At 42.8% G+C, this 27438-nt stretch overlaps 2 protein-coding genes across 5 annotated transcripts in view; one reads left to right on the top strand and one right to left on the bottom strand.

The window, feature by feature from the left end:
• LOC116391703 (leucine-rich repeat transmembrane protein FLRT1-like) overlaps positions 1-15761 on the top strand; it is a 29188-nt gene extending 13427 nt beyond the window's left edge. For 2 of the 4 annotated variants that reach the window (XM_031862501.1, XM_031862505.1), the window contains exons 2-3: positions 5306-6369; positions 8994-15761. In XM_031862501.1, coding sequence (XP_031718361.1) covers positions 9009-11207 — 2199 coding nt within the window. In that variant the 5' untranslated portion in view covers positions 5306-6369; positions 8994-9008 and the 3' untranslated portion in view covers positions 11208-15761. Of the gene's footprint in view, positions 1-1690 lie in introns of those variants that run through there. The other 2 variants (XM_031862504.1, XM_031862503.1) reach the window with 2 other exon arrangements.
• The window catches only part of LOC116391705 (ADP-ribose glycohydrolase MACROD1-like), a 33207-nt gene continuing 5874 nt past the window's right edge, over positions 106-27438 (bottom strand). Inside the window, exon 4 of the mRNA XM_031862509.1 lies at positions 106-3406. Coding sequence (XP_031718369.1) covers positions 3393-3406 — 14 coding nt within the window. The 3' untranslated portion in view covers positions 106-3392. The remainder of the gene's footprint in view (positions 3407-27438) is intronic.

Below are 27438 nucleotides of genomic sequence, written 5' to 3'. Positions count from 1 at the left end.
TATTTACCGGGCCTCTAAATTGACTTGCGGGCATATGTGCACGCACGCACGCACGCACGCACGCACGCACGCACGCACACACGCACACACGCACACACGCACACACGCACACGCACACGCACACACGAATACACCCGTGCACACACGCGGACATTTTAATGAGAGTGTTCATTTTACAGATAGTGCCTCTAGGTGAAATAATTGCCAATGTTGGGCCCTGATGGCTGGTCCAAGTGTTCTCAGGCCAGTTGTCTTTATGGGCCATGGCGGGCCGTGAACACAACCCTCATCTCCCTCACTGCCGCTTTAACTACTGCTCTGCTGCAGCCGACACACACACGTGATGACGATATGGGCATAATATGCATAAGCACACAATCTAGACACCAATTTACGCATTAACACTAAACACGCACATGCACACACGCCGAGAGGCCAGCAGAGAACAATAGGGCCGTCTGACAATGGAGCTCAGAGGAATTCTCTCCTCCATATTAATATTCAGCAGAGTGGATGTAGAGAGAGCGTGTCAGCTGGGACGCATGCTCATCAACCTCGCTAACACCGGGGTTAGGCAGCCACATGATTACAAAGTACTCAGACTTTGGTCCCCAGCCCCATAACTATTAATCCCTAGCTCCTACTCCCTCACTTCCTATCTCCTTGCTCCCTACAGTGCACAGAGCGAGCACTCTGCCAAGTATCACAGCTGTCACTTTTCTTTGCTTTCCATTTTCCAAATTATTCTGAACAGCCTGACGGAGCGAAGGGTGGATGGAAAAGGAGATTTGATATCGTCAATTTCCTGCTGCCGCCCACGACAACGTTTCACAAATGCGAAAATGCAGCTCGAAGGTCGTCTGGAGAATTTTCAATTGAAAAAATATATATTTTCTTTCTGGTAATTTTTTTATCAAAACGGCAAAAAAAACACCCAATTACGCAATTTGTATTACTTTTTTTCTGTAACCTGAGGCATCGTAGTCCTTAGTCTCATTGGCATCATTTCCTCTTGTAGTACCTCATGTCAAAGAAAGACGTATTGGTGTAGACGTCACCTGTAGTACCAGTTATACTATCTAACAACGCACAAACACTAAATGCTCTGGCCATACTTCTGTTCATATGTTGCCTCCAAATCTTTAAGAACATGCACTGATTTACACATCTGTACACTTTTCTGTAACAGATGTGTTGCATGAAAAGTGTCGGAGATAGTTATGCCGGAGGCTTCCGCCGCTCTGAGCTCAGATGCAAATGTATTGTCTTTATATGTTGATTCTTGTACATTTCTCGATGTGTTCTCGGTTTATTCAGCTGGTGTTCACCAGCCTTCTCCACTGTCCCGCAAAGCAAAGAAAAAAGATGCTAATATCTGATCTTTATAGTACAAAGCAAAGCGGAAAACAAAACAGCGAGAGCATGCGGAGTGCGAAGAAGCCACAGTGAAAGTCACATTTTGCCGCGTGCCTGTAGGCTACAAAGTTGTCATTGACTTGCTCACAAGAGCGGGGATTTCTGTCCCCAGTAGGAATGAACAAGCACAACAGAGAAGACGGAGTAAGGAGTCAGTCAGGAATGTTTATAACCTCAACACTAAGTGGGTCACCTGCCCAAGTGTGGGAACTGCTCTCTGTATTTGTGCTACAGCTCCTCACCGGTGGTGTTTTGGTGGGAAAATACTAACTCAGTAGTAGTGTGATATATTTTACACTTACTAATGAGCAACTCTCGTATGATTCATGCATTTACTCCTTTTCTGCAAACCCTTACTGTTTTACATCACTGAAGGTCATTTCCCAGCGTCTCTTCAGTCTATTTTTCTTAATGTATTATGTGAACGGAGAACAGTTACTCATTTGACTGTGGTTTCACTTTGTAAGGATACAGGACATTAATTAAAGAAATTTCAAACACACCAAAAAGCAATGGGCTGTGGCCTGAACACCTGTTGGCCAACACCTGAGATTGAAATCTGGACAAATACAAGAAATAAACTCTGACAAGTAAGTGTACATCAACACTTGTCAGAGATGTTTTTTTTTAAAATTCTTTTTATCTAGGGCTGCAACTAATGATTATTTCCATCATCGATGAATCAATCTCATTTTATTGATTAATTAAATAAAAGACTAGAATGGAACTCGGGAGAGCACAGATCTCACAATGTGTTTGTGTATCCACCCAGTGAATCGGGTCTGCTCCAAAAGGAAAATCGGGCCGATACTTTCTCTCATCTTTCTGACAAGCAAATAAACCGGACTGAAAACACAACATCCTCGGTGGAGGTAAAAAAAAAAAAAATGCTCATCACAGTTACAAAGTCTAAATGTAAATTGCTTGTTTTGTCCGACCAACGGTCCTAAAGACAAATATTTTCTATCGTAGAAGATAAATACCAGAAGCTGGAACTATTAACTTGTTGGCATTTGGGTTTAAATCATTACATCAATAAATAACTGTGGAGCACTCTGAGAGCAAACACCGCCGCCAAGGCCTTTTCCATAAGTGAAAAATAATGTGTGTATCTCACCCGTGACACAGATCCGCTCCAAAATGTAATGAGGTTCTCTTTGGCTCATGTTACAACTTCCTACAAAATTTCATGAAAATCGGGCCAGTAGTTTGTCTGTAATCCTGCTGACAAACAAAGAAATCCAAAAACAAAATCTCCTTGGTGGAGGTAAGCATCGAAGTTGTTGGCAAGATCTTCTGTCAAACTACTCATCGATGCATTGACTAAACGTTTCAGCTCTACTGTATTCTCATGTTTTGTATTTATTCTAAACACACAGAAAACGGTGTCTACATCTAACATTTTCATTGCCTGATATTAGAGACTTAATGAAACTTCATATCAGACAGTTGTTGACCTCACGATGAAGTACCTTTACCGCGACCATTCACAGTCAAGAGGTTTTCTATGCTGTCTGAATTTCAATGTGTGAAAGGGTTTTATAGATTCTATTGAGCATGCATTCAAATACTGCACCTTTTAACATCAGAGGCATGACATTAGTATAACAGAGGAAATAAACTCAACTCTTTGTGATCCAGCGAAAGATGGCTGGCTCCATGTCAAGGTGCATCCGTTCACCATTAACAGCGTCTGTAATCTCCTTCTTGGAGGTTAACTGCTATATTCAGATGTTGGATTAATGTAATACAATTAATAAGGGAGATATTTCCTTTGAAAACTTCAGCAATGTGCTGAAACACGGTTATGACGAAAAGAAGTCAGTTTCTTTCTGTACCTTTTATCTGACCTTCCTCGAGCTCCTTCTCAGATACTCCCCTCTCCTGAATGATGAGAGTCGAGCTTTGCTCTCCTAACTCCCTGCTCCAATACGTGCTCCCTGATGCCTTCGTCTCCTCTTCCTCATCACACTCCCCTATAGCCAGGCCTCTGAAAATCCATCACAAAAGGTTTTTAAGGACAGCCTCGACATTATACAGATAGAGCTTCACATATTGATGTCTAATGGGCGATGGCAGGGCGCTGTTGAAATGCTGCTGTTCAATGTTCAATATTCACATCTTGTCCAATGCAGGCAGACATTTTGCCTGCGGTAGGCAAAGATTAGTGCCGAGTGTACGGGTAGTGCTGGACCAGACATTGCAACCAATTAAGGGGACTTGTTTTAAAACGACAGTTACCGTCATTAAAGGTGACATCTGCTTTTAATACATGACTGATGACATCCAATTAAAAGGCTTCATTTGAATTATGATTTGACTTCAAAGCCACTTAAAAGCCTTGCCCTCCAAAATACCAACATGAGAGGATTTTGAAGTATTAGACGTATCAATCCATGAATTACAAAGGGATGGAATAATAAGGGTAGAGCAATTTGTAATGCTCCTACAGCTCCAAACATAAAGCTCTGCATACATCTAGACTGTCCTTGAACAGACCATTATCTCATTTCTCCGTAAATGCCAATCACAAAGTCGATGCATTTTGCAAACAATGTCTATTTAGCATTCCCTCCCATCTCGGGCCGTTTTCATTACGCATGTTAGCCGCACTCTGCACATATAAATCAGTTTACTACGCCACAGACTGTATATCAGTCAGGAGCCGTTTTATTAAAAAGGACAGTTTATCTCACCACACACTTCGTCCCACACCAGCTACCCTACTAAACTGTACACCCAATTAAACACATTCCTTTCCATTTCCACACACACACGCACACGCACACACACACAGTGGCTCCGAGTTTACGATATATGATGCACAATTCATGGATGATTTTAAAAACACCCTTTCAAGGAAACCTCCAGGCACGGACACGAGGCTGTTGACCAACTTGTTCTCCGCTGCAGCATGTGTCCTTTGAAAATGAAAATGAGGACGTCTTTATTTGTCTCATGCAGTTTGTTTAAGCAAACTGCATGATAATCTCCCAGTTGGTTATGTAGTCTACTCACTCTGGGATGAAGTGAACAGGCGAATGTGAGCAGCGGAGCAGATAATGGCCTTGATGAATCTGTCTCTGTACACTCAGTACACTTGATGAAAACCTTATATTTCTTAAGCCTGTTTTCACAAGGGGGTTTGATTCTGCACACAAGATACAGGCACTTAACGCACGGTGGTTAATGAAAGCTCAAAAGCTTCGTTTAAAGAAAGGAAAGAAAAAGATACAAAACATGGAGTTACCTTAATGGGAGGGTTGTGTCCGTTGGGAGCTTAGTGTTGCGCATATGGAGCTCTGACCTTGAGGAGGTATTTTCACTAGGTACTTAATTCTAAAAGCATAACCGTTCTGATGGGGATAATTATTTAGCCCATACCTTTTAGTATTCCATACTGTGCCAACATTGAAATCTAAAAGTACATCTTGGCGTCACTAAAAGACAGCTGGTAAAAGAAAAGAAAAAAGACAGGAAAGCGTTTCATTTATGCAGCCCCATAAAAGCACCTTTTTCTTATTTATTTTAGCAATAAACACGTAAGAGACATAAAAACTACTGTGCCAATCTTTGAATATTTTTTCAAGTTGAAGTATACAAGAAGCATGACAGATTTGAGGGGTTTACGGACCTATTCAGGCAATATTATGTATTATTCTTGCCATTGAACCCTTAAAAAATGTGCCCACTAAATAATAAAATCTAGTTAAAGGGCTCAAAATGAACAGGGTCTGGTTTTGCACTTTTGGATTATTTTTGATCAGTGTGTGTGGTAGAGAAGGATTTTCTACATTTTCTGAATTTCTCAAATACCTTGTTCCTCAGATTCACTGCATCTCCGAGTAAAAGATTTTTAAAACTGTATTTGTCCGCTTTCTCCTTTTAGGGTGGTGCTGAGCGACACTCAGCCAGCTGTCCTGCTGAAGCAAACAGCAGTGAAGTCTACCTCGAGGATACTCAACAGCGGCCCATTTCTGCTGACCTGTGGGGGAACTTTTCACACTCAAGCCACGTGACCGGTCATCCCAGCGCCACTCAGAGCCAAAACTACATACAGCCTCTGAAGATCATCTGTGTGAACTGAAAAGGAAGCGATTAAACATTCAACAGAGGAGAGTGAGGCAGAAAGTGAGAGGGAAGGAGAGAGAAGCCTCTGAATCCAACTCTGACAGCCTGCACCGGTCCAAACTGTCCATCACCGCCTCAAACATACTCATTACCATCACTGAACTGCGAAATTGATGTTGTAATAATTGTTATAATACAACTAATAATTGTAAGGACTCTATCGCTGGATTTTTCTGAGCTGCGGAAATCCCACTTATTCTCTCCTTGCTGCTCATTAATTAAAAAACACTACCTGGTTATTAGAAGCAAGTGCAACACGGCACTGAACTATTTTTGCATGACCCACTGCTTGCAAGAGTATCCAGGATTGCTTTTGACTTCGAAGAAGGACCCTTGAGCCCTCAACCATCTTCTGACTGTCTGCCCAACTGTAGCATTTGGGTGTGGAGCGGTGGGTTCAGAATTAGGCCCCCTGGACACTCGTTGAAGATGACTTGAGTTGGCAGGCCTAAAAGCCCTTTACCCCAGAGAGAGAGAGCTTGGCAGTAGGACACACACAGACACACATGCACACACACACACACCACACACAGATGTGGGTGCCGAGGTGGCTTTGAGCCATGCTGGTGTTGCTACTTGCGCAGCCCTGGAGTACAGGCTATCATCATCCCTACCATCATTCACCCAAGCTGAGGAAGATTCAACGGCCCCGAGGAGCAAGGCTACACTTGTGAACGATTCAAAGAAGACTAAGAAACTGCGCTAACACACGGAGATCCACGGCTACGTCCGCAATCACGCTATACACTCTCCTCTCCACAAAACCTGTGATACGGGGGAAACAAAGCTGCGGCTGACGTGAAAGGCACAGAGACTGAGCAGGTTAGCAAGCCCTCTGCAATCACACCCTGGGTCGATCAGACCTTACACGCAAAAACACACTTTCTCCCTGCATTCTCCGCAATGAAGAACACCACACTTACATCTCGCTTTCAGCTACATGATAGGGGGGGAAAAAAACACACACGCACTGGCTCTGTGCTCACACAAAGGCTCTTATTTCAGAAGATGATTGAAATGTTGGGGGGGGGTTGCCGCAAAGGGAGAGGAAGGCGAATGCGGTGGCGAGAAAGCTGAGGACAAGAGGGAGTGAGAAAGAGAAGGTGGGGAAAAATAAGAGGTAGGGGGTCTCTGCTGCATCTAAATGAAAAAGAGAAACTAAGTCGCCATGAGGGAGAGAAGAGGTCTGGGCAGGAGGCTGATTGATCCAATCTCAGTGTGCAGGAATCAGACAACTGGAGAGGAAACGATAAAAAAGGATTAGAAAGAGAAAAAAGAGAAAAAGAGACAGGGGAGGAGGAGGAGGACTGCTTCTGTAAACAAACCTGAGTGGATATAATGAAAGATTATGAAGGGGTGGTGGTGGTGGTGGTGGGTGGATGGGAGAGGTAGATGGCGTGAAAGATAAAGACACAGTGAAGGGGAGAGCGCCATAAGGGAGAGCGACAGTTTGAGAGAGTGAGAGAACGAGGCGGGAATGGAGAGAAGACAGAAAATCTACAGATCATTAAGAGGACGTGTCGATCGGAAACCTTGGCATGTAGGCAAAAAACACTCATACAGGTTTGTGCCAAGAGGTATTTATGAAAGGGAAGCGGGGATAGAGTAGCACCAAAGCATATGCTAGTTGATATTCATAAAGCATTCCCAATATGGTCTCAGCTCCTACCTTGACACTCCCTCTTGTGTGCATATGTTCCTCTCCCTTACTTTCTCTGTCTCTCAAATGCTGGCGACGCTTGGAAATAGTCTGATTTAAGCTAAAAATACCATTAAGTAAAGAGAAAAATAAAATATGGGTCCGTGCCGAATTGCACAGACAGTCTTTTTTACCCCTAAAAATCAAATACTGCCTGTGTCGAGCTGAGACAGGGGCTGGTTGTTGATGTTGATCTCTCTCTCTCTCTCTCTCTCTCACTCACACACACTCACAGCTATTTTTTAAACCCATTTTACAAGCAAAAACAACACTATTCTCCTTTTTACAGCAAACTCAGCTGATACGGACTTGAGTCTTCAGTGCCAGAAACTCATTTCCTCTCTCCTCCACTGACTGACTGTCCAACTCTCTCCAACTCCTCCCCCCACACACACACACACACACACACACACACACACACACACACAATCACAATCACTTCTATTGTTGCCATCTCTTGTTTGCTTTGCATGGATTTTGACTGCAGCCAAGGGGCTATTTTGCATCTATCACCGAGTTCACATATGAAAAAACACACATACACATGCATGGGTGTGTGCGCAGAAGGGGAGGGCAGGCGGGGGGGACTTGCCTTCAGAGGATTTGTTTATCAAATGTGCTGTCAAATCATGTCAGGCATTTCACATCAGGGCACATTTTCTAGCCCGAGGCCACCAAGAAGAAAGGATTCAAACAAGAGTACACGCCACGATGTAATTTCCACAACTTTCACTCCTGTACATTATTCATATTCTATAAATAGTGTGACGTGAATGTGAGAGCACAGAGATCATTTGATCTGAATTGTAAATTCATGTTATTGATGTTGGTGTCAGGAATTCGCTAGAAGACAAGTCATAAAACATAGGCCGAGGAACGTATTACTGTTGCAGAAAAATGCTTCTCTGTAAAATATCTCACTAAAACATTTCTGGGGATTTCAAGACCACTTGCCTGAATAATTTATAGAAATTTCACGAACAATAACAACCGAGAGAAAACATGCATTATACATGTCAGCTCGTACTGAGACTGTTCTGTATGTGAATACTTTGTTTTCTGTAGGTTTACTTATTTGTGTGTATTTCATGTTGTGTGTTTTTGGTCACAACGTCGAACAGGCACATTGTGTTTCTGAATATACAGCCAGGAACCTGCGAAATTCTTCTTTTCCATTTCTTCATCTACATGTATTCGCTTTGTAATTTCATACGAAGGTCAGATATAGTGCAGTCACAACAAGTTCACCACTTCTGGTGTCTTCAAAGAAATCAACACTGTGGGCAATTAATCTGATTTCCTTCTCTCCTCCATTTTAGTTCCATGTCACTCACTCCGTTTCAGTTAATCTCCCTGAAAAAAAAAATGTCACTGTCCAATTTTCTCCATCTTTGTCATCCTTTTACCAATTCTTGTAATCTTCCTCGGCTGCTCACTCCACCCTTCACCGCACTTCTGCCTCTAAGTGTCCGTTTGTCTTCTGCTTGGTCGCTCTGACCCATATAATACTAGACATCCCCTACAAAGTATGTCTGCCCATTCAATCCCCAAATCTTCTTCACTTGAGATAAAAACGCAACTTTTACCATCAGGTACAAATGACAGCACATCAGATGTGGTTTGTCCTGCACTTTATTCAACTCTCTCTACTTTCTCTTTTAAATGTAAAAGTGACTTTGATTTAGAACCAGTGAGTTAAAGCCTTTGTAGTTTTAATCCAGTTTCCATTTTTTTGTCTTTCAATCAGGAGCTGAGCACCAACATGGCAGCTGAGAGTATTGCTGAGCTCCGCGATTGGCTCTTTCTGCTCCTCCTGTGCCTCACCTTATTGGCTGAGGTGCTGGAACTGGCAGCAGCGGCAATTGCCATGGAGACGGGCGAGGGAGACGAGGGCATTGTTTGTCCCTCGGTGTGTCGCTGTGATGAGGGTTTTGTCTACTGCAACGACCGTGGCCTCAGTATAATTCCTCCACTACCATTAATGGCTGCCATCCTCTACTTGCAGAGCAACCGGCTGAGTAATGCTGGCCTGCCTCCCTCACTGGAACGCAGCACTTCCATACGAGTGATTTACCTGTATGCCAACCAGTTGGATGAATTCCCTATACACCTCCCGCCTTCGTTACGGGAGCTCCATTTGCAGGATAATAATATACGAACGTTACCGAGATCAGCTTTGGCCAAACTACCATTACTAGAACGATTGCACCTGGATGATAACTCTATATCCACAGTTAGCATCCAGGAGAGAGCATTTTCTGGGACTCCACGGCTTCGACTACTGTTTCTGTCTCGGAACCACCTATCAAGCATCCCTGCAGGCTTGCCGGCATCCTTGGAAGAGTTACGACTGGACGACAATAGAATCAGCACCATCCCCACACATGCCTTCCATGGGCTCTCCTCCCTGCGACGCTTGGTCCTGGATGGGAACCTGCTGGCCAACACGCGCATTGCAGATGACACCTTCTCCCGTCTCTCCAACCTGACTGAGCTGTCACTGGTGAGGAATGCGCTGCAGTCTCCGCCAGTCTACCTACCTTCCGCTCACCTTGTGCGACTCCATTTGCAAGACAACGGAATGACTCACATACCACGGGGGGCACTGGACGGGATGCGGCGGCTACAGAGGCTGGACCTGTCAGGAAACAATCTGACCACTCTCCCACGAGGACTTCTGAAGGACACAGAAAGCCTGGAGCTGCTACTGTTGCGGGGAAACCCCTGGTACTGTGGCTGCAACCTTCGCTGGCTCCACGCATGGCTGCACAGCCGGGGGGCTGCGGTGACAGTCAGGGGTCTGACCTGTCAGGGGCCCGAGCCTGTAAGGGGACAGGCCCTCAGAGAACTATCCTCCCTGATGGAGCAGTGTGAAGGCCCTGCTGCTGGTCCCAGTACTGGAATGGGGATGAACCCAGCAGAAAAAGATGGAGGAGGTGAAGATGGTGGTGGAGGGGGCCAAGCAGTGGCTTCAGTCCCCCATGGTAGCACCACCACTACCTCCCTGCTGGTCCCCACACAAGGTTCCCTCTTCACCCTGCGAGCCAAGCGGCCGGGCCTTGTTATGCCTCTGCCTCCTGGTGAAGGGGGACAGGTGTCTGGAGAGGCCCTGGAGCTGACTGTAAAACCTCTCTCTTCGGAAAGTGTACTGGTGAGCTGGCTGTGCCCACAGCCGGCACCCTCCTTCCGCTTGTCGTGGCTGAGGTTGGGAAGCAGTGCAGCTCTTGGCTCCATTACAGAGACTCTGGTACCTGGAGAGAGGAGGCAGTACCTCCTTACCCAGCTTACCCCACGCTCCCATTACCTCATCTGTCTGCTGCCACTACGACAGGAATCCTCCTTTGGGGTTTCCAGCATGGGTATATCTCGAGTTGGCAGCATGGACACAGACAGTCAAGACTCGGCCCCGTCCTGCGCTCAGATAGAAACTGGAGAAGCTCTGGTCAGCACAGGAGGGGAGGGTTCAGATAAAGAGGGACAGGACTCAGAACTGACAGCCCTGCCATTGGCTGGGATCATAGGGGGTGCCACAGCATTAGTAAGCCTGCTGTTAATCTTTGGCATCTTCTGCTGGTATGGACAGAGAACAAGTTACGTGTCCGGGGACTCAGGCACATACAGCAGGGGCCGGGGTGGAAAACATTATGACGACTATGTGGAGTCAGGCACCAAGAAAGACACTTCCATCTTAGAGATCAGGGCCCCTCCTGCAGGGTTTCAGATGACAGCTATGGCCCATCAGCCCCTGCAGCCTAAGCTGGAGGATGTCACTTACATCCACACCATTTTCCCCTCTTCTTCCTCTTCCTCCCAACCTAACGGGACCTACCGGAGCAGCCACGGAGCCGGCAGCCTCAATGGCACCATCCTCAGCCAAACCAGCCACCATCATGCCACTTATGGTACCAACCGTGGCTACAGAGAGGGTGGCGTCCCCGACATAGATTATGCCTACACGTGATGATACAGGGACACACTATCTGAGCCACGAATGCCGGGAGCCATTTCTATGATGACGACCCCTTGGCTGGTGGCCATGTTGTCCTTGGTTTCCAAAGTACCCTCTGTGCCTCTGCTGGTTCAATTCTGATTGGTTTGCTATGTAGAAAAGACTGATTTCAGCTGTGTTGATTGGACATTGCTATTGAGTTACAGAAGTAACAGTCCTACTATACTCTACTACTGTATACTACATTATACAGTAGATCCTTCTTGTAGTTATAAATGGTTACGTTTTCTCTTTTGGATATCTCAGTGTCTTTCAAACCTACTGTTCTTCTCAGCTCATAATAATACACAGTAACTTATTTGAGGTTGATATACTAGGCTTAGTTGATTTAGCAGGAGATATATTTATGAGGAAAAGGCACTTGATGTGTATAGAGATAGCTCTCATATCTTCCTACCAACTGTAAGCTCTGTGCTGTATAGACAAAAGGGATGACAGAGGGAGAAATCAATGGTTGTTATAACCCACAGATGATAATGCATCATGGTTGACATGAAAAGATGTGTTCCTAGCCCCCTCTCTTCCTCTGGTTTACACTCCCTTTTTTAATTTTTCCTCCTTTTCTTTTCTGGCGGAGGCTCTTTCCTTTTATTTCTCGTGTCTTTTGTGGTTGCCGTGAGCAGAGGACGACTTTGTTCTCGCCAAGGGAGCTGACAGCTGTGATAAGAGTTCTGACAGAGACAGGAGACAAACCACAGCATGGGGAGACTAATGAGAGGAGAGAGAGAGAGAGAGAGAGAGAGCGAGAGAGAGAGAGAGAGGGTGATGGATAGATGGGTGGTTGGAACAGAACATAAGACAAGGGGAGAGGGGTGCTGTTTGGTGGATGGAGGCACTGAGAGAGGTGTGATGGCAGAGAGCGAGTACAGAAAATGAAGGACGATAAGTGAAAAAAGGGCGTGTGACAAATTCAGCGGCAGGAGCTAAAAAAGAGAAGCAGACAAAAGGAAAAGAAGATGGGGGACCAAGAAGGGTGCGGGCGGGGTAAAGATGAGGGGTGACAACTGTAATAATGTGACATCATAATTCAAAAAAATGGCTCAAGTTTTACCACCAGTGTATCCACAACTACACTCAGCAAATACCTGACTGCACGTTTCCTACAAGAACTGATTCAGTTGCCTGTGATCATTACAAGTGAAAGACTCAACCTTACGCGTCATGCATCTTCATCATAAAATGGACCTGTTTACATGCCAATGTGTGTAGGAAGACACGGAGAAGAGAGGCATAGCAAGACAATCAAATGATTGCAGAGACCGTAGGACAAACGAGTAGCTTCAGAAGAACGGCTATTAAAAACCTCTGACAGAATTAAGAAAAAGTATGTACCCATTCACCCAATTTCTTTTGTGGTCTGGTCTCATTATTAAATTTTCTTTGCAAATGAAGTGGGAGAAATCTAATCATACATCTTATAATAGTAACTCTTTATCATCTAGAGCCTGGTTCAATCTTCTTAATTGAAAAGAAGTTTTAGCAGCTAATAATATTTTGGTGGAAGTTGGAACTACTACTACTAACAGAATGGCTTTAAAACTATAGATATTAAAGTGAGAGCTGAGACGAAACGATTAGTCGATTAAACCAATCGTAAGAAAATCAATCTACAACTATTTTGATAAATGATTAATCATGGAAGTCATTTTCTAAGCATAACTGCTAAATATTTCCTTCAGTTTTAGATTCCCAATTGTGAGTATTTCATAGTCTTGTGACAGTTGACTGAATATTGGATGAAACACACAATTTTACAACATCACCCTGGCCCGTAAATTGTTGTGATAGAGACGGGGGAATTTTAATTTTGAGTATTTTAAGTAAAATGAAAAATAGTTCTTTAAAACAACTGAAATGTCAAACTTGATCTGATGCATTCTGTGAGTAGGAAGTCGACTCCATTAGTTTACTCAGGTCGTCCATTTTTTTTCTCAACTTCATGTTTATTGGGCAAAGTTAAACAAATACACATTCCAGTTATTATAAAAAAAAAAAAGATATTTTAAATTCTCCTGAATAAAAGTCTAAAACTTGCCTTCCATAGAGATGTCCTTTACGTAGGTCGTCCTGTTTTAGGCCACACTACAGCATGGACACACAGCCTGACCGCTACACTGTGCAGTTTAACAGGCGAACAAACATGTACACACTGCATGAAGCGGGAAGCAGCACCGGCTTTCTGCCTCTCACTGACCCCACTAATATACTTTAAGGGAGGAGGAACTTCAAAGGGAAACGCTAACAAACAGCCAGAGATCAAAAGAGGACGAGGAGAGAGTAACAAGAACTAAAGAGTGAGGCCGGAGAGGGAAGGATGGAGATTAGTGATATAAAAGGAGAGAGGGCTCTCTTACTTTCAGTAGCTCTCGTTCTCTTTTCCAACCTGTGTTGCTGTGCACCAGTAATATTGGACGAGCTCGGTGTGGGTTTTTTTAGGGTTGTTTTTATTTTTTGCAGCATTTGTTTTTGTTTCTTTTTTTAAGTGCACTGAAGCTTCCTGTCATTCTGTGCAGAAATCTTTTTGCCATTAAAAATGTCACCCTCAGACGTGATAATAAAAAAAAAAAATACCCTTATGTATCAACATAAAAATGGGTGCAAAACGCTATTCCATTTATCATCTTTTTTTCTACACAGATGAATAAAGACTTCTAAAAGGAAAAGTAGTTTCAAGAGTTTTCTTTATGCGTGTGTGTGTGTGTGTGTGTCTGGAGTTCATTAAATCTTAAACAAAGTCTGGAGATATCAAATAATGCACTGGGATGGCTGAAAAAAAAATGAAAATCAATGGAAAGCTCAAGATTATTAATATGATTTATGACGAGACGGAGTGGACCTCGTTAAATCACACACACTGGGATGAATACATCAGTGGCTCCGTTTGGATATGGTGGAATCTGCCAGCCCAAAGCGGGCGCATGTGTTGTCATCCTGAGAGGTTTGCGTGTTGGCGTGTGTTGTATGTTTCACCAAGCAACATGAGAAACTCTGTGTGTGTGTGTGTGTGTGTGTGCGCGCGTGTGTGTGGATGCGTTTCTGCTCCGTGCTTCTGAAGACATGCATCTCATTCCAAGTGAGTGCTAATACTTGTGTAAGCGTGGATCAATATAACGAGCAGGGGAGTGTATAAGTGTCCATCTTGGAGTAACTGCTTGTGTCGGGTGTTTGTGAAGGAGAGGGTCAGAAAGAAATGTACTGTTTGTCGACGGAAATGGGTTTTTGCACAGTGTGTCTGTGTATGACAGGGAGATAAAATAAATGCCTTGATATTAATGTGTATCTAAAGGATTTGCGATTACAGGTCTGGGTGTGTGCTCTAAATGTGATGCAGCTGTATCTCCACGTCTGTGCTCTTACTGACAATGCCCCGAGTTCTCATCCATCATTATAGAGGCCTTTCACTGTCGCAGTCCATTATCATCTCCAGCTTAATTATTCACATTACACCCAACAAAAAGATGTATCCTCAGAGACTCGAGCACGTTGAGTCTGAAATGTGCCCGAGCACAGCAACAAATGGGATCAAAGTGGATTTTCCAGATATGCCTCCATTGTGTGACTGCAATAGTAAAACATGCTCAAGATATCAAACATGTTCCACATGGATTGCGCAACAGCAGTGTCTTTAGTTTCAACCTTTCCTTCTAATTCAATCTATTCCTGAATACCTTGCTTCTATTTCTTGAACAATTGAGTCCAACTCACCAATTTGCAATAAAATGGTCAGTTGCATTTTAAAGTCCAAACTCGTTGTTTTCTTCACTGCAGGGTCTGTTAAGAGTGATGTAAAGCGTTGCACGATAAACTGCCTTCCATTGTTTGCATGCATTATAAGCTTCTTTAGCAAAAGGTCAATTCATTCCGATAAACACATGCATTTGGAGAAATGTATGCATGAATATATATACATTACCCAAGCTATGCACAACAGAACAGAATAATTTCCACACCACAATGGGGTTTTTTTGTTCCCCACATACAAATGTTCCTAAAAGTTTCAGTTGTTATTCAGGTGAAACTCAAACTGTGGACTGTAAGCTGCAATCAGTTCTTGTTCGTTTCAGACTGCAGATTGAGCAGCAAAGGGCACAGAGGAGAAAGACAAACAGATGCGGTATATGGACAGAGTGCACAGCGGCACATAGCAACAGCTACACACCTGCGTGCGGTCAGAAGGTCCATATCTGAATCACACATACGGCATGCATCAACAGCATTAATAAACTGGAAACAATATCTCACAGAAAGAAACCCTCTGACCCCAAATCACAACCTCATCTGTAAATCCAGTCGTGGTTGATGGACACAAACCTGTACACCTTGGAGTGACAGGGGACTGGTGGTCCCACTGTACGGCGGAGCTGCATAACAAACGCCCTGACACGTTTCTCTTCACACACACTGCAAGAAACCGGTGAAACACCTCAGAGGTATGGACTGATCCAACAATAACAACAGTAGCGATGGATGGAGGGGACATCGCTGGAGAGAAACAAGGCAGAGAAGGAACTAAGGCAACCTCTGGGGGATTATAACGACACCATCTGTATGCATTATGCTGTCTGTCAGAGAGAGAGACACTTTAGTGCCTCTGCAAGACGACGCGAGTGAGATGGAAGCAAAAAAAAAACCTCCTGCCATAACCACGCTGAAAGCAAGTATAAAAAGTTAACCAAATTGCCCTTGTACTGCAATTGTCCTCTATTCCATTTCCCAGCCTTGTGTTTTTTTTATCTTTTAATTTAGCTCAATTATGAGCCTTTACACCACTGGATCTTTTTGTAACCTTGCTTTTAGGAAAAAAGAATGTCTGAAATTAAAGAAAATTATAAGCATTTATAAACTCAAGTTGCCTTATTTTTGAGACTGGCATTAAGTGAATAGTTGATGGATTCCTGCTCTTCACCTGATAAACAGTCAGGCATTCAGTTTCATCACCTGCCTTCAAGTGGAAAGTGAAGAGGAACAACTCTGAGCTGAGGAGCGCTTCAGGCGTGGGGGTCCTCCAGAGCTCTCAGCCTTCACTCACGGTCGGCTTACTGCCCGCCTCTCTGGGGCTCGACACTCTGGACCGCACCGAGACCGCAGCACTCGTAGTTAAGGCAACTTGTGATTTCTCAGGAGTACCGACTCTCGGCCTTTCTTCAGCAGAGGCAGACACGTCGCAGCCAAAAGAATAAATGAATTCTGGGAGCACAGTAAATTATTCATTACTTGGTTGAAAATTCCACAGAGTGGTTTGTGATCACACCAGAGGTCCAGCACACACAATGCGCTGTTGGTTCAAGGCTGCATCATTTAACGACGCATGTAAAAAAACATCGACAAATATTTCACAACCATTAATCAACTGTAAATTATTTGCTGCTCTCTCTCCAATTTATAAGACTTGGATGGCGGCAAACAATAAAAAGATAAAGCAGGTGACATTCTATTATTTTCTTTTCATGCCATATACCTCCATTGTTATCCAAAAACTGTTTAAAGAAACATGCTAAGTCAGGGCTTAAGGTGCCAAAAATGAATGAAACATCCCTGGTTCGAATAAAGCCCGGGCACCTTGTTGTTGGATCTCATCTCGATCCCTTCATTTCCGGTTATCTTTCAACTGTGAACCTGGCAATAAAGGCAAACCGTGCCCAAAAAAATACTAATAAAAGAAAAAGATGAAGAACAAAATGTTGGCTGATATTAGGTTGGATCAGGTTTTTGGAGATGTATCGTATCAGCGAATGTGTTGGCCAATAAAGAAATAAATTACAGTAGAAAAATGCTGAAATTGTGTATGTTTGAGGAAATGTAGAAACAGTCTGCATTGCATAGTTTTTCCCACCAAAAAGCATTAACTTTACTTTTCAAATGCAAAATGTCCCGATCAGTAATTACCCCACGATTCTTTAAAAAAACAAGAGAAGGTATCTTCATCAAAAATATTTGTGCATGTAATGTGTTTAAAGTATGTGAAAAATATCATTGCCTAAAAACTACATGACCATCTTTTTTCTGAAATGATTTGGCCTTTTCAATAATTAAAGTATACATTGGTTTTAAAGGACTGATGTCTCGAGTATGAATGAAAAGGCTCAGAGCAAAGTGACATCCACAGGTTGAAAGTCAAAAAGAGACACAATGGCATTCTGTTGGTTTTGGTCGTTTCATGGGATTTGTAGGCAATAAATACAAATATAGAAAAACACCAGCCTTCAACTTTGCAGAACTTTCTCATCATAAACATGTGAAATCTGGATTTTTAATATAATATTAACTTTAACCTTTAATAAAACTTTGAGACCGACACACAATACTCACACCCACACTATGAAGTGCAAAGATTAACCACACCCACACACACACACACGCGGCTGGCTCATGCATGAGGAGACAAGGAACCCATCACATGCTGTTGATCTTGCAGAAGACACAGAGAGTAAAGGGTGTAATAAATCCTTTCACTGCTCGACGTTACTGAGATTGAGGTGTCCTTTGTATCTCAATGCATCTCGGTGTCCTTGAATTTTTATGACAGAAATTCACCTGCACTTTGCTTTCAGTTTACTTCATATACAACAGGAACCAAACAACAAATTGTAATTTCAGGGATTAATATTCTTCATTTTTAATCATCAGGGTGTTAAAAGTGAATTAAAATATTCTTGTTGGTGTAAAAAGAAATGCTTACCAGGGGATTTACAAAACAAAATATCATGCTTTAACTAAAATAATTTAATTAAAATGGCACTAGTTGAACGAATTACCAGTTTCACAGCTCAATAAATCTGTAGCTAGGATATAAGTCAGGTAAATGGGCGACAGTAAAATGTACTGTGCATTAAAAGCTACAACCACATGTTCATTCTCTCTTCACAGGACTTATAACATACTGAGAAGCTGAACACGACGTTGGAAACACTCACTATGTTACCTCCATGCACTACATCCACCACTTCACCGTCCGCTTTCAGCAAACATCAGATACTGTACAAACCGATGCGCTGATTGATCAACCTCTCCGATGGGCTGGGTCTCACCCATGGACAATGGCAACAACAGGATAAGTGGATAAACAGTCCCTATAAATAGTCTTGTCATTTCCGAAGCTCTGATAATGCAGCCGGGCCGGCAACATGCTCATCGGGCACCACTTCACAACAATGTCTGATAGATCGCAATTACAAGATGGTAATTCAGTGCAGTGTGTACTCGCTGTACACACTGTCGGGTGTGTGATTATGTGACAAAAGCATCGTCTGATGAGGACATGTGAGCAGACAATGCCGGGGCCCATGTATTTGCTGGTGGAGAGAAGGGAAGAGGACTCTGGGTTAGATTAAAGCCCCTTTTGGAGGTTCCAATGATACGCCCTTTGTACTTTGCTCACTAAGCTATGATTGCTAAGATGAGAGAAAGTGGCAGCTTTTTGTCAGGCTACATTACACTTTATTATTAAAATAACACTGCCCACAATGAGGATAATCTTCCCCCAATGTGCTTTTAATTTCCACATCTAATTTCTTCTCATTCCGTCTTGTGTGTCTCAGTTCTAGTCAACATCGCTTGCACGGCCGGTTCACTGAAACAGATTTTGGATTCAAAAACCAAAAGTCTAAATGAATAACATCAATCCTCAAGGGTTGATAAACTCATTAAAAACAGCCATTTATCAGGTGATTGTGGACGCACTTAACTTGCTTCTTGTATTCGACCCGAGCAGCCAAGGAGACGAGGACTTTGGAGGCACAGCCAAAGACTTAATGCTCGGCTGATTACTGGCACTAAAAGCCAATATTTGGAAAAAGGTGCACTATTATTGCCATAAAGAACTGGGAATGCAAACGATTATTGCTACACTGAGGACTGCATTAAGTGAGACAGCACAGAAAATTGAACTCTGCCCCACACAAGGGAAGACATACACATCTGACAGTTGGCCGCTTTACAAACTGCACATTATTGTCACGCTGTCACAACCTCGGAGGACCGGTCACATTTAGCCAGACATTTTGAACGTGAAATGAAGCGCCTGTCGGCTCGTCTGACAGCATCTGAAACACACCGATTTGAATTTTTCTAAAGCACTGCAGGGACAAACGTGGAAGATCATATTAAAATGATTATGGTGGGATTTTTGCGGCGATCTGATCCAAAAAAGGATGTTTTATCAAGTCTGTAGAAAATGACATGTATAGGCCAGGACATGATATGATAATTGCAGTAAGCCAAAGTATGATTTAAATAAAATCTTGATTGATTGTGCAGCCCCAGTGGTAACGCTAAGTAGGATTTGAACTCTTAACACTGTTTTCTCATGCCTCACAATATAAGTTGCTTTTTGTGCCTTTGAGGACAGACTGTCCATAAGTGTGTGTTGTTGTAGCAAATGTAATGTGCATCAACAACAAAGTCACAAAAAGACGCAGGGTTGGACAGAGATCAGGAGGGCAGTGGGATGCCGACAGGAAGTGTGTCGGTAGCCTGATAATCAGACCGAACTGCTGCTGCACTTTCTTCATTCAGCCTGACTTCGTGCTTATGTTAGCCAATTTCTTGTTAGGTGAGGTTATGCTCTAACCAATCAAGAGCAAGCGACGAATCTGTCAGTCCAGTCGACATGGAAGCTATTGTGGCAGTTGGTAGGAGCAAGAACTAACTTGAGATTCAGGTCTGCAGCCAGGGCGGTCATTCAGAACAGATGTAAACATTTCTGTGTACACTTTTGGACGATCTATTTCAGGTGAAATCCCTCGTCGGTCCAGCTTTGAGATGGACCGTCTTTACCGTAGAGGGAGCAAGATGGCTAAAGTAAATCCAGCAACAGCTTCCCATACGGAGGATCCTCTCCCGGGCCTAGAAGGAGTCACAACGGTGTACCACAAAGCAACACGTTTGATCGTAGCACTTGTCCTGATGACAGAAGCTCTGATGGGCCAAGTGCTGATGATCGAGCTGACTCCTTTTCCTCTTTTACTCCCTCACTCACTCCATCTCCTTCAGTCTCCCACATCGGCCCAATCAGGCTAATGACGCTCGCACTTCCTCCATCCCTTCCTGCTCACTAAAGTGGCAATTGATTGGAGGGGTGGGAAAGCTTTTAACAAGGGAGGGGTGGGAGAGAAATAATTAGCACGAATGAGCTTTTCTGCAAACTCCTCCAGTTTGGCTTTTCTTTCTCCGTTTATTTACTGACCCGGACAACATTAGGGATTAACTCTCCAAGGGTATGTTAACTTCTCAATGTCAGTGTGTAAATCAATCTGAAGCTGTAAACTGAGGCCCGTTTGTCTAATGCCAATGTCTCACTCCTCTCGGGTCACATCCCTGCGATGATGTCTTAATGGAAGCGGTAAAGAAAAAGAACGGGGATGGGAGAGGACGAAACTCTGGAGATGTACCGTAAAGAATCGTAGCTTTTCCTCCGTCCTCCCACTCAAAATTGAGACACAAACTGGACATCATTCGGGCACTGAACCTTGAAAGCTCAAATTTTTCAGCACACAGAGAGCATTAATGTTGCTGCCCAAATGACCAGTAAAGTGGTCTTTCTGACAGTTGTAACGTAATTAACTCTGACAGATCTAGACTGGAAAAACTCGGGCGAAATTCATGCTGCGGCCAATTCAGAGTCACTGCAGCCTCCAAACGTGGCCCGCGGCAAAGACACAGACACAAGAGGACAGAGTGGACATAACGTGACTTCAGCGCAGTGATGAAAAGTCTGAGATACAAGCGCCTAAGATTTAAGCTCGGAAAAGATCAGGGTTTGTAGTGTGCGTGTTAAGAAACCTCAAATACGTGCTTAAAAAAACCTGCAGAAATCTACAGCTGAACATTAAATTACGCGTCAGTCAAACAGTTTTGTGTACTTTTTAAAGTGAATTTGAAGCATATAGACCCTGATTCCTTAGATTGTTTCAAGCCTTTAAGATATTAAATACGCCTACAGCCTTTCATTTACCAAGAAAAGTGAGCAATTTTCTGTTCATTCGTTATGTATTTTTAAATCATAAGGAGGATTAAGTGAAAAACCTCAAAACAAACGGAGAGGAAGATTACTATAGCTTAGATATGAGCTCTCTTCAGAAGCAATATTACTGTACAGGGACCAAGGTAATTATAGAAAGCACGTCTCTTCAGTGACAGGCTATTCTATTAATATTAAATTTCCTTTTTATTTATTCTACACTAACGGGTCTTTAAAGAAACTTTTTTTTAATATGCACAGCGTCCTTAAAGTCCAGTCTTCACTACAGAAGAAAAATATTACACTGAAGTGCATTAGTGGTTGAGAGAGTAGCTTTGATTACACATTAAATGCAGTAACTTAAAGGTCCCGTCACTGCCGTCTGTGGCTGTGAATCAAAGATGACGCCCAGTGGTTCTACACTACAGAAGTAAAGCGACTTTGCTGCAGACTCAAGCCTTTAAGCACGTATTAATGGATTACTCTTTCATTTGATTAATTGGTTACAGTTTAGATAATACCCCAAAATGTCTGTTTCCAGGCTCTGAAATGTGACAGTTTCCAGCTTTTCTTTGTCTGACACGATAGTGAACTGAATATTGTTTTTTAGATAAATGAAGCAGTTTGACAGCCGTCATACCAGTTCCTAATATCTGTTATCTTACCCATTGCCTGTTTGCTTGTTTCCCATCCTTCTCCACTCACCTGATCTTTACCTGCCCCTCATTCCCGTCATCAGCTCAATCATTAATTAAAGGCCACTTAGGGAACAGATTGGACTTTTGTTTTAGCATCAGGCCCTCCTGTTCCACCTGCCTGCCTACTTCTATTTACTTATTCACTGTACTTAAAGTGGCAACCTCGAAGATTTTCATTTAAATTAATTAAGTCACTTTCATTTGCCTGAGGAGATAACACAATGATGATCGAGCCCACGGCCCACTCATTAAAGAATTGCAATATTTATGCATTTGGAGTATTATGGACTGGGTGTCCGCGTGACGAAAAAGTGCTGTATTACAGTGTTTCTCCATTGTATACTATGTTTCAGAATTGTGTGCACATTTCCATTTTGTGTGTGTTGGTACGCTTAGAAGGTAGAAAGTGTTTGGATATTGAACTTCCAGAGAGGGTTCAAGGTGGAACCATCACACCATAGAAGGGTTCTCTGTAGAACCTCTCACAGGGTGGAACCTTTCACAGATGGTTTTATTCTATGTAGAACCCTTTATGTTGGGTTCTAGGTAAAACCCTCTGAAAGGGTTCCAGGTGGAACCTTTATAAAAGCTCCTTTAAAGGTCATGATTTTACAAACAAAAAAGATCATTAACTTATAAAATATGGTACATTGTTATAGATTAAAATACCCAACATTATTGAGAGTATAGTTAAAATTAGCTTCAACTCATCCAGCAACAACATTTAAATGTTAACATAATAATAATAGTACAATCTTACATGATACTATAAGACTATAATGACATGTTAAGTACATTTTTCTTTTAATAATTGTGTACCTGAACATTTTTTAATTGTATAAGCAACAATGAAAACAACTGTAAAGGCCTACTGGCTAATATAAATGTTCTCAATTTGAGAACGATCTAATTCTGCACTAAAAGCCAGCTGCTCCCTTTCACAAAGACATACATTTCACAATAAAAAAAACATTTTTCATAATCTATATGACCTTTTTAGTATTCTTTGTGGTACTCCATAAGTAGTGGTCCCTGCCTATCACTGCTTACTGTTGACCCCGCTGATTAAAATCCATACAGATCTCACTCAGATGGATTTTCCCCACGCACTCCGTTATTGGATTTTGCAGAGCAAATCCTCTTTCCACTAAAGATAAAAACGGGTTAACATCACACGCTGCTCGATGCCCACCGCTGTATTTTTTAGTGGCTGGTAGAGCGGTGAGGTGATCATGGCAGGGCTAAGTTTTGACAGCACATCGTATTTACTCTGAAAACTGAGGCAGCATCAGCAAAGCCAATTTGCCTCCATAAGTGCATGTGTGTGCGGACAGTTGACAGGCATATCGTGAGAACATGTCCATTAGCGCTGCTTCACAAAACACAAAGTCAGCGCAGTGGGGATACTTCTATAGGAACTAGAGCTAAGGAAGTACTGTTACCACGGCAGGGAGAAGCAGTGCAGTTCATGAGGGATCTGTGACCCGTTCTGCTTCATAGCAGCAGCATGTGAACACAATTGACTTTCGGGTAAACAATACAACTCTAAATGAATTCTTACAGAAGCAGAAAGGTCGGCTGAGAGGAGGTAGAAAGTTATATTTCATCTTCCTTTAATTTAAGAACTCATTGTGCATCCACCCACACACACACACACCCACACACACACACACACACACACTCACTCTTTTTATAATATCTGTTTTGAGGTTTTCTCAGAGTGCACACACACACACGTGAAATATCTGTGTGCGATAGCAAACTTAGTGTGACATTTTGCATCTTGTAATATGAGCCTGACCTAAGAGGAGCTGACAAGAGCTCGAGGGCAGATGTATGGTAACGGCAGCACAAAGAGTCACAGGGAGCCTGTGGGACCTCAACAGTCTCCGTCCTGGGCTTTCCATCACCTCCTCTGACCCCCGTTACCACCGGGGAGGCTGGGTGGATCACAACAACACGTCCCTCTTGATTGAAACCTTGTATAAGTGACTTGATGAAAAAGTGGCAGCCGTCTGAAATGCAGCCTTGAAAACATTAATTCCTCAGGCGGGAGGGGGAAAAAATGCTACAGCTGGCTACAACTTGATTATTCTCTAATAAGTGCTACATGATGTGCATACTTAAAACAGACTATCAACAGCTTAAGCACTGAGAATGGAGTAGATACTGAGGCATTCAAAGTAGATCTGTGACAAAAATCACTTAATCCTTGGCCTGATGCTGGAAAATCCCTTATAAAGTGGTTGAGCATGCAAAGATTTCCACACTATGTCCCCTATTACTCCCGTCAAATGAGGAGAATGCAGCTAAGGTGAGATCTGAAAAAAACAATTTTAGCTGCTCTGAAGCAATTTACAACAAGTCAGGCCTGACAATCTTCCATACACATACAAACGGATGTCTGCCAGGCTGATTTTGGCGCCGAGCGGGGCGCTAAGCTCCATTGACAAAGCCAGCACCGAATCAGTGAAGCCTTGCAGAAGGAGTGTGACGCTGTGCCACCGTAGGGTAATGCTCCTGTGAGGGGGTTCTACCTGCAGAACCGAGAGTTCGCCTGTTTTATCCTCTTAAAATCACCAAACACGATCACTGAGCACCTCTCTGTCACCTTTCTCCTCCAGCTGTTCTAGTCGATGTCTGTCTGCACTCATCCATGCCATCCCAAGGCTGCGGATCCTTCATCATCTTCATCCTCTATAACCCCCAAACCCCACTACAGCTATTGGTCATCATCCACCACAGACTCCTCTGGAATCAATAAAAGATGCTCCTCCGCTGGGTTGGATGTATATTGCACACGAAGGAAGCATCCAAGCTCAAAAAACACTGATGTTCAATTATTGATGCTTATCCTACACACCCATCCTCATGAAGAGCATCCTAATAATGAAACACTAAGTTGACGTTGGAAGGTTTCTGCTGCACTGATGTGTTCAATTCAACTTTTTAACCATTGATTGGTTTCAGATCAGTCAGTCTTTACATTTTATACAAAGTGACATAATGTCAGGCGTGCCACCTCCGCTAACATTCACAACCTAAAGACATTTAATTGATTGTTACATATGACGAAGAAAATGTGTAAATCCTCACATCAGAGAAGCTTGAATCAGAGAATGTTTGGTATTTTTGCTTGAAAAATGACTGAAACAATTAAACTATGAAAATAGTTGCCCATTAATTCAACTAATCGATCAATAAGATGTATTATTGCAGCTCTAAAAAGATAATACATATTACAATACATGTACATTTTACAGGACAAACTAATAATCAATTAACAAGGAAATAACCAACAGATTTATTGATAATAAATTGAATTATTTGGAAACTAGATGTGAAAAATTGGAGTTGTCTTCAAGCACAAGACATTTAAATGTTGTAACGCGTTCACAACAGCAGTTTGTGCCACTAAAACAACTGGAGCGAGGCAGCGAGGCGCCATCACTTGACAACTCAAGCACCAGGAGGAACCAACGAGGCAAACATCAAACATCTGTCAGGCAGTCGAGAAGTACTGCGTGTTATAAGAAGCTATGAAGAGATCCCGAGGACAAAACGTTAACACTCAGAAAAACTTTCCACGTTCCCAAAACAAACCGCTTCACAGAAGCATGATGCAAATGTGAGTGAGTGAAACAACAGAAAAGGAGGAAAAGAAACAGTCAATTAAAATTGTGATTTCATGCTTACTGTATTTCCCCTGAAGCAACACAATTCAAAATATGTGAATGTTAGTGTTTATTGATTTAGTGTTTTTTATGTTTAAATAAATATGGCAAACAGTTGCATTTTCCCTCACAGTGTTTTATTAGACATGCACCTCAGCTGAAATAAAGAGCACCTCCTTTAGTGTTAGAAGTTACATTTTTATGAAATGTAATATTATACTCTTTAGGCTTCAGGGAAAACGCAGCAAAGGCCTCATATTTAATGACTGATTGTTGAACGTTCACTTTGCAATAATTAATCAGACCGTATCCAGGCTGAAGTCAGTTTGATAATCACCAGTTATGAGACGAAGTTGGTTTGAAGTTCATATTTGCCTGCTTCATTGTCACTATTCGATTGGTGCATTTTAAATAAAGCACCTTGTTTTACTGTTTCTTCAGACAAATTCAGGTGTTGCAGAAGGGGCTGATTTTATGATCAGCGTTGTCTTATGTATTCACGAATATGACGCGTTTGTGATGATGTCTATACCTCATTTGACTTTAAACTTGGATCTTCTTATCGACTACACATCCAAAGTTCATTATTAGGCTCTGATCAGCGAGTTAATCCTGTGAATATCACAAAGCTTTCCTAGTCTCCCGTGAGTCATAACCGGCTTGTTTGTGCTTGGATTCTCTGATAAAAACTCTCGTCCTTGGTCCCTTTTAAAAGCCGACGTCACAATGACGGTAAAATGACGCATTCAGTGGAATCTGTAGGTGAGACAAAGTGTTGCTGCACCTACACGTTCTCCTTCCTGTCTATCAACACACCGCCCCTGCTGTCCTTCCCCTCATCCGTCCAGCCCTCTTTCTAGGTTTCTTATCTGTCAGGAAGGTACGGTGTAGTCTACAGACACTCGCTCTCACACACATCCTGTCTGCACCTGCAGGCCAGAAAAACTATTGGCTCTAATCTTGTATCTCTCAGCTGTTGCCACGGTGAGTGAGTTTCCAGCGCCAACCAACAGCTTTATCTCTGACCTGCAGAGGGAAACCTGGGAGACCCTATCTCATGTGCACACAAACATGTCGCACACCTGCACTCAAATCACATGCAAAAGTACGGCACTCGCACACCGCCCCTCCAGACGTTGCACCCCACACACACACACACACACACACACACACATATTCACAGAACCAGGTTCATGTGCGCTGTCTTATTCTGGCACAAGCAGGTGTAGCTGTGAAAAGGTGTAATCATGCAGAAATACACGTATGTAATCTTGTCAACACATCCAAACAAAGATGTGAAACGGTGTTAGTTCTGACTAATCGCATAATCTCACACACACTCTCTCTCTCTCTCTCAGCAAGCAGAAATTGTGACGATGACAAGTAGTTCAAGCTCTAAAGACTGCGATAGGACCAGAATATTCTTTATCACTTGACGGTGCGCGGCTTAATTTTAGGGACAGTTTTTTACAGTCTAGCCTGAAAGATTTATCAGCAGACTTTGCCGCTGCATTTACTCTCATGGACTTTGCTCCACTGGAAAAGAAAGGAACACTTCACAAAAACTACTGAGAGAACTTACAGTATATGTCAAGTTTTTCAATTAAATTTTAACTCTCTGCGGGAAAAAGTGAATGGCTTTTAATGTCAAACGCGATAAACACGGCGGCGGCTGAGAGTGCTGGAATGGAAATGAGGAATAAAACTTTTGCGAGTGAAAATGCAGCTCAGTAGAGCTAAGCAAATTTGCATTTAATCAATTTGAAAAAAGGTTTTAATGCAAAGTTAGTTGCAGAGGCGTCGTGTACACACACACACACACACACACACACACACACACACACACACACACA

The sequence above is a fragment of the Anarrhichthys ocellatus genome, unplaced genomic scaffold (genome assembly GCF_004355925.1).
Source record: "Anarrhichthys ocellatus isolate YVR2014 unplaced genomic scaffold, GSC_Weel_1.0 scaffold27, whole genome shotgun sequence".
Lineage (NCBI taxonomy): Eukaryota > Metazoa > Chordata > Actinopteri > Perciformes > Anarhichadidae > Anarrhichthys > Anarrhichthys ocellatus.
Note: the sequence above shows the minus strand (reverse complement) of the source record. Positions and strands in the feature narration are given on the sequence as shown.